The 8299-nt window shown below is 45.0% G+C and overlaps 1 protein-coding gene across 1 annotated transcript in view; it reads left to right on the top strand.

Moving 5' to 3' along the window:
- Nucleotides 1-6668, top strand: part of LOC118329526 (acetyl-coenzyme A synthetase 2-like, mitochondrial) — a gene marked incomplete at its 5' end in the record, with an annotated part of 10493 nt that extends 3825 nt beyond the window's left edge. Inside the window, 2 exons of the mRNA XM_035663743.1 lie at nucleotides 5826-5947; nucleotides 6118-6668. Coding sequence (XP_035519636.1) covers nucleotides 5826-5947; nucleotides 6118-6309 — 314 coding nt within the window. The remainder of the gene's footprint in view (nucleotides 1-5825; nucleotides 5948-6117) is intronic.
- Nucleotides 6669-8299: the final 1631 nt, after the last annotated feature.

Below are 8299 nucleotides of genomic sequence, written 5' to 3'. Positions count from 1 at the left end.
CACAGCGACAACGAGCTCATGAAGAGACAGACACGTAAATACGAGGATGGATGAGAGTGGGTGCTGTGGATGTAGTGTGCGCGAGTTTGGTGTGGTTGGTGAAAATGGCTTCCTCTATGCAGAACATGTCACCCAAAGAGATTGTGATTATTGGGAATAAGGTATGGGGATCTACACTTGTCTATGTAGCGCGCTGATCTTAATTCGACATACTGACATTTCTCCCCACGAGTTGGGCGTACGTACTGTAAATGCAGTATATTTTAAGTCCTCAGAAAACTTAATCAGGCGCAAGTGAGGTGGGCAACAGGAGGAAATACGAGGAGGGCTATGCAAGAGTGGGTGCGAGGAGGACCGTCAGAACGCACAGTGTAATAGTGGCAGGAATGTGGGTGCAGCGCACACAGCGGTGCAGCGACGGTGCAGGCCAGGGCCGCGCGTCTCAGTGGAGAAGCAGCGTGCGAGGAGGGGTGCCCAGTCAGGGGCAAGGCCTCAGAGTGGCGCGAAGTTGTAGGCGTGCGAGAGCAGGAGAGGGATGAGGTTATAGTTGTGGCGGCTAGTGTAAGCGCAGTTCTACACGTAGGCAGGAATAAGTGGGCCCAGTCTACCGAGGATCGAGTATGGGTAAGGGAGGCTATCCGAGTCGGGCGCTAGTTCATGACGGGCACGTATCCGGGAGAGCAGGAGGGCTGCAAGACAGGAGGGGCAGCATGACCGGCATGCTAGGCGGGCGCGCAAGGACAGCGCAGGATAGTAGGTGCAGGAGCGGAGTGCGTCAGATGCGCCGAGTCAGAGTCATAGGCAGGAGGGGCCTAGCAGCCACAGGGGCGAGCAGGGGGCCAGTGTATGGAGCGGCGGATGTGTGTACTTTCCTTTTTATGTATGATCATACATTTCTACTATGTTACAATAGACAGAGATCATCATGTGTTGTCCCAATCACTTCAAGATATCCAGGAGAATATCTATCATTTCATATTAGCGGTTCACGGGTACAAACACTTGCAAGACAGTGAACAAATATATAAGAATAATCAAGATCCCATGAAATTCATGAATGATTCATGTAATTTTATCCTATTTGGACGGATCTGTTCCCTGTACAATCCCCTGGTTTGCTGACAAGTTTTGACCATAAAAAATGTATTATTAGCATGGAAGATTGCCACCTCGTGGTAAATTTGCTTCGGGATATGTTATTTGACAGCTTGCGAATTTTCACTGCCCGCGTTCTGATACTCCGTCCCACCAGCACCACTGCTGTTTGATCCTTATTTTGAAAAGTGCGCTTAAATAGCTGGAATCCTCCGCGAGACTACACAAGACAAGGGAAGGGCCACACAGATTCTGTTTCAGAGGTGATAACCACTTCCCGATACACACAATATGACAACACACTAGAGTAAAGCAGCAGCTAGAGCATCAAATGGGAAGTTTAGCTCTCACCTTGCTCCTTTGATGGATCAATGATGAGGATTACCGATATCACAAGCGTTTGTGTGTTTTTCTGGAACTAGCTGGATAATGTTTGGCGATCCCTGGAACACTACCGAACACTATTCTATACCTTCATATACTAGTGATATCTAAGATAAGTATTTTAAGTTTTTATATTTACCTTCAATCCGGAACTAGCATGAGGCTAACCGAAGAGGAGAAGACGAAAAAATTGCAATCAGAGTAAAATTTGCACACATGAAATGTCACTGTGGCGAAATTGAACAAGTCAGGATAGTTATTAACGTGCTTGGGCGTCCAGTTTTGAAACGAATGCAGAATTTACAAATGATGATGCGTGTGTGTTGTTATGGAGGCGATGAGACGTCTCTATCCAGTATCGGATGCCGAAGGGACATCCGCCGTGCAAGCCGACAATAAACACCGGCTTGTAGAAAGTTGGATCTTGATACGCGCTCTGACACCAAAGATGTGGGTCTGGCCTGAATTTTAATAGAATCACTGTGAGTGTATTAGCTTCATTTTAGCCGGGTCGGCTATTCTGCAGCGAACATGCAAATCGCCCGTCGCCCCAGTTGACATCAACATAACATCATACAGCGACAGAGACAGGCTGATTCGACAGTACTTGCAAACAATGACCTGAACCAACCTACATAGGTTATCACTTCTTCAACTTGACACAGAGATTTCAGGTTTTATGTAAAATCACGCCCATATGATATCTCTGGTGGTCCCTCGTAGATATAACTACAGCCATCCCGGGCCACGGCGTGGCCTGACTAAAAACAGCCTATGCTGTTCTGCGAGAGACCATAGAAGTCTATACCGGAACAGTGAAGCTCCCTCCTGGTAATTAAAACAATACTCACCCTTCCTCTCAAACATAGTAGATCAACAGCGGCATGTGTAGCGAGAGGCGAAAAAAGATATGAGACGAGAGTACAATAGTCGGTATACACGCATGGGGGTATGCTTCACACAACTCTGTATCAGACAGGCGCGTCTTGTGTAATCAGCCCAGCCGACGAGCCACAACGGGACATAGGCTCGCTAGATCCATTCTATAAGCGGGGGAGCTTTACCAGAGTCTGTTTAATGCCAACTGAGTGGCGAAATCAAGAATACATATTCACTGTGTCAGTAAGTCGAAGCCAAACCTTCAGTCCATATATGGGTGGTTCAGATCCAAGTCATTTGTTGCAGTCTGTGACTGCAGCTGTACCTCTCGAGATCAATATAGAGGGTTATGACCATAGGGTTTATTTCAACTAGGGACAGGTAGGCCGTAATGAGTCATGGTAGCAGTAACAAATACACACATTGGGATTCGAAGAAACACACGCTAAGACCGCTTCACAGAGAGTACGAGCATAGCACTTTACAGAGTACCGATTCTGAGGACCCGCAGAAAAGAACAGACGTAAAGCAAACGCAGGTCAGACATGCCCATACACACCCACCTCGTGCAACTGGCGGAGATCGAGGACGCCTCTGGGTGATGGACGCCTCACAGAGCTACAATCCAACACATAGCGTATTATATTTTATCACTTGCGGAGTATCAGGATCTTCACCATCGAGCGTATAACTTGAAAATTCTATCATGCGGTCTGTATTGGAAGTGTGATTGTTCCCATGTGTTTGGATCACCTAGAGCAATACAACAATAGCATCATCTTTGTATCAGACTTTAACCCCCTCTTCGTAGGCTTAGGTCCTTGCAACTATTCCTGTGTATGATTAAGATTTATATGCTACCCTCCCCTACCGCCATTGTATCTATCTTCTATCCATTTTGTCGTCCTGTTCAATGGTATGGATACATATCCAAGACACGAAATCGCAACAATCTAGCGGAGTTCGTGAAATCACACACATGACAAGAAATACTAAAGATGCAAGGTGAAGAAAAGCTATTACAAACATCCATTGATGGCACCGTCTGAACTTAGCTTTGCCTTCCTCTGAGTTTGGTTTACTTAATGAGCACAGAGAATACAACACAATGAGTCCTCTTACATAACCTTAGAGTAAAGTCGATGGAGGTGAAACCCACCCTTAAAACTAAATGAGGATTTCACGAGGTGGATCCTTGGGTAGACAAGTTGTCATATATTGAATATACAACCTGATAAACAATTCATAAAACAAGAATAAGACTGAATATCAAAACAAATCTATGAGTATTTCATATAAATTACAAGGATGATTATGTCTCTTGTCTTTATTATTTCTCAGATATTTTAACTAATTGGTATTTTCGACATGATTGTCTGGGTCAGGGAGTATGTGTACCTCAGGGCTTCCTGTCAAACAGCTATATTAGTCTTTTGGTTTACACTCACCTTTCTGACTTAACATAATATCATTTTGACAAACGAGAACAATGCGTGCATTGTCGCGTTATCTAAGCAGACAAACAATTATGGCACCTAGTCCCAAAAGTATCTAGGGAGATTACAACAAAAAAGCACAACTAAAACCATCCCCATCCTCCAGCCCTCGTCCCTCCTAAGAAGTCCACACTTCCTCTTGCTCGCCCTAATCGCCCGGAGTTCCTACAAGGACACACCTGTCCGAGACCCCTTCCCTGCCTCACCCTCCTGCCCTCTATCACTTGCCTCTCCGTCCTTTGTCTCCATCCCATCGAGATACTTTGAGCCTGCCATTGCTGTCCCTTGTTTTCCTTCAAAGCTTGACACAGCTCTCTAGCGTAATGCCATCTCCTCTTTTCGGCTTCAGGTTGCCCCTACCTACTGCTGCTCCTCTGACACCTCCTTGCACCAGTGTCCTGCCCTCCCGGCCTCACACCCCCCCTTGACCACTTATGTCGCCCAACTACTTGTCTATTTACGCCCCTCCCTCTATCCTGCCCTCGAATGCAAGCATGCGCCTCTCACCCTGCCCTCTCGTTTTCACTGCCGCCCACAGTTGCCCATAACGCATGCTTGCCCCTTGCCACTGCACCCCACCTTCAACAGCTAGCCACCATCCGCCCGTTACACCCTGGGCGCAGCCACTTTCGCTGCCTCTGCTAATTGCGTCATGCGACGAGCACGGCGCGCACTTCATGGCGCCGCCAAACATGGAACTCTCTGGGCGCAGTCCACCTCCATTGCCTTTCTTCGTTCTCCTTAGCTCGACACACCACTCAACATCTTTCCTCACAGTTCTGCTCGCCCCCACATTTCACTGCTCTCATTTAACCATGCACCTGTCTGATCAACATGCGCCATAAATTTGCCAATAAATCAGTCCTTACATGAGAATAAAAGCTCTGCGAACACATAGTAATTTTCAATTTGTGGGATATGTCTTTGCTATTCTAGCTAGTTATGATCCCAAGAGACAACAAGTGTGAGCCGCTAATATACCGATAATGTCCAACTCTACACTACTCATTTTCTCTCATTCAGATTACACAAAATCGTAGGAATGCCGCATTCTTGGTCAAAATCAAACACGTCATCACAAGAAAACAACTGCTGACCTAAGACACACTACACAACCGTTGAAGAAGGTTGTGCAGTTTTATCATAATTATGTATGTTGGCAGTGGATTTTGGTGTGAGTGGCCTTGTTGTTTTGGTACTGTTGGTTGGGTGTGTTGTTGTGAGTTGATTGGTCTACAATGTGGCGATGTGTATTTTATGTTGGACCCAAAGCCTCCTTTTCCCCATCTTGCCAAGATAGGGAAAAGGTTATTATCCCGGGGACCTGCTCGCCGTCCCAAATACATGGCTTAGCCTAATGTGAGCCAACTCCGCCTACAACTATTTACAGAACAAGCTCATCTACTAGAGAAAAATTCAGTTTACCAAAAAAGAAAAAACTTAACCCCAGAAAGTATTGCCTGCAAAATACGCCGTCGCACTGCTAAACCCGGAAGCACTTCCCCCTGATGAGGGGGCGCGGCAGTCCGGCCCCTATACAGGTGTTTAAACTTGTTCTGTGATACAACGACTTGCAAACCAGAAATTTCTTCTGTTTAGGGATGTTCCTGAGTACATTCAGTGCACTTCAAACTATCTAGCCTTGACTAGGTGATATCTGTCCTCGTGTGCGCCCAGAGTACAAGAGTATTAATGGGTGGTTCTAGGACCTATCGAGCCCTCCCATATGCTACAAGGTTGAGTCACCATACGTCCAATCCTAAACTTCCGTGTGCATTCGTTCTCACTTCTGAGACTCGAATGATCTTCGCAATTCAAAGACTGAGAATCAACCGAGATAGCCCGTGATGACGCGAAAAAAATCCAGGTTGATGTGTCCCATCCCGGCTAATATACTTGATGTCTATCATTTTTAGAGCAAGGACAGGAGATCACTTCAGGAAAGGTTCCCTGTGTGTGTGTGTGTCTCAGTGCCGTTTGCCTTCGTCGTTCTGAAGGAGGAGTTCGGGGACGACCCCGCCGCCATCCTTCAGCAGCTCCGAGAACTCGTTACCACAAAGATCGCCAAATACGCCGTCCCGGAGCACTTCCTGGTGAGGCCCCGCCCTTTAACTTGTGTTTCCATGGCAACAGAATCTCTGTTTTGTCCTGAGAACATTTTCATCAGTTTGAACAGTTTCTGTCTGTGTGTCTGCTGTGAGACAGTTATGTGTCTCACCCATCAGCCAATCAGGAGTCAGTGTTTCCTGTCGTTCTCTCTCAGGTGGTGAAGCGGCTGCCGAAGACTCGCTCCGGGAAGATCATGAGGCGGATCCTCAGGAAGGTTGCCGTGGAGACAAGCAGCGACCTCGGTGACGTGTCGACTCTGGACGACCCGTCGGTCGTCGGCGAGATCGTGGACGCCCACGAGCGCTACAGGAAGCAGAGAGCAGAGGAGGAGAAGAGGAAGAAGTAAGAGGGAGGAGCAACTTCCTGTCCTTCAAAGCCGCCGAGCAGGTCCTCCTCAGGTACAGATGACATCATCACCCTCATCCTACCCACAATCCCCTGCTCCTGTGTGAACTGCGGGTCATTATTCAATCTGAATGAATATTATATATATATAATTAAAGTGATTTTATCTGACTGACTCTTATCAGTTTACTCAATAAAATCACATTTGTGACGTTTAGATTATAAAACAAATATTTAATCATTTTAAATTTGATTTTCATTTTCAAAATATCAGAATCAAGTTTGAATTGTGACTTTATTCACTAATCTTTCAGTTTTAACAGATGAATATTTTGTGAACAGATTTTATGATTTATAGTTTTGCTGAAATCGTTTATTGACAGTTAATGTGTAAACATGCAGAAATAAACAAATAAACAAATTGTCGTCTGTGTCTCACTTTTTTCAGATTATTATTATTATTATTATTATTATTATCTATGGAATTCAGAAGAAAATGAACTTTGAATATAATTGAATTAAATGAAAATGAAACTAAAATATAATTTAATTATCAAACTTAAAATATATATCTGTGTTTTGTTATTAAATATTATATGTGGATTATTGTGGCCCCTGGGGTCCACAGACTGCTGGCTGCTTCTTCAGCTCGCTGTGTGAACGTGTGGGAACTCTCCGTATTCACAGGAAGAACATTAAATTAGCAAAATAAAACAACAAAAATCTGCCAGAAGATTACAACTCCCCAATGTGTTCGCCTAAAAATCCAACTTACAGCGAATGAAATGAGGTTGAGTTTGTTGAAAGCAAAGGCAATGACATAAAGGTAAACATAAAAGCACAGAAGAGAGACAGTCCTTCAGCTTACTAGTGATTAATAGTTGTTGAACATATTCATTAAACTATGAATCAGAATTTCCAACAGAGACTGAATCAATGAATTATTACGTGTTTATTTTTAAATGTTTTAATGTCGGAATTTTATGTTGTTTCTTTTTATTCTATTCATCTTTTGCTGTGATGTCATTGGAATGCCGTGATGTCATCCAAAGATCAAAGCCAATAGAATGTTCCTTTGATACAAAGACAACGTTCTTTCTCAGAATCTAGATAAAGGATCTAGATCCAACCTGGTTCACTTCAGATTCTACAGGACACTTATATTACAAGACCAAAGAGACAAACAGAAAGTTCAGATTCTACAGGACTTAGGAGTCATGGATACAAACAGAGACGAGATGGATGAAGACACAATGGAGAGTCTTCCCGGACTTATCCGTTGGGGCCTGGTGCAGCTGACACCCGTACAGTGGTCGATGCTGGAGTCTGGGTCTCTAGACAAAAAGGCTAAGTATGTAATTACTAATATGTGTGTGGATATAATTAATACTACATTCGTATATATTTACGGGTTTTACAAACAGAGCCTGTCGAAGAGAAGAGACCCTCCCAAATCCTCCAAAAGCTCTTCTGGATCTGCCAGATCACAGAAGAGCAACATCTTTGAAGACGATGTCCGCGAGTGTCTGGGTGACACTATCTCCCGTGCCTTCTTGGAGGCAACCGGGGTCACCAACATCAGTGGCAGAAGCATGGACAAGGTAACAGACACTGTGGTTACAGAGGTCACAGTGAGAGTGATTGAGCTCTCCAAAAGCTCTGTAAGAGGTGGAGGCAGCGAGGAGGGCATCAAACCTCTCATCTCAAGTGCATTCACCCACAGACTGAAGACAATGGTCCGACATGTGGCTAGAATCCTTAAAAAGTGCACAGGTAAGTACAGCACATTGATTGGAACCAAGGAGTTGTTGCGGACCCCCGTACTTAATTTCATGGAAGAGACAGAAACTGACGAGTCTCAGACAAACTTCGCTTTGGTGATTGGTGACACATTGGTAGTTAGAGCGAAACCACCTTCCGCCAGCATTCAGTCCATGTACCCACCGGTCAGCGATACGATTGGTGACACCTTGGTGGTTAGAGCGAAACCA

Source organism: Morone saxatilis, unplaced genomic scaffold, assembly GCF_004916995.1.
Source record: "Morone saxatilis isolate NCDOM2014 unplaced genomic scaffold, NCSU_SB_2.0 Contig19, whole genome shotgun sequence".
NCBI lineage: Eukaryota > Metazoa > Chordata > Actinopteri > Moronidae > Morone > Morone saxatilis.
The sequence above is the reverse complement of the archived record's forward strand: the minus strand, read 5'-3'. Positions and strand labels throughout refer to the sequence as shown.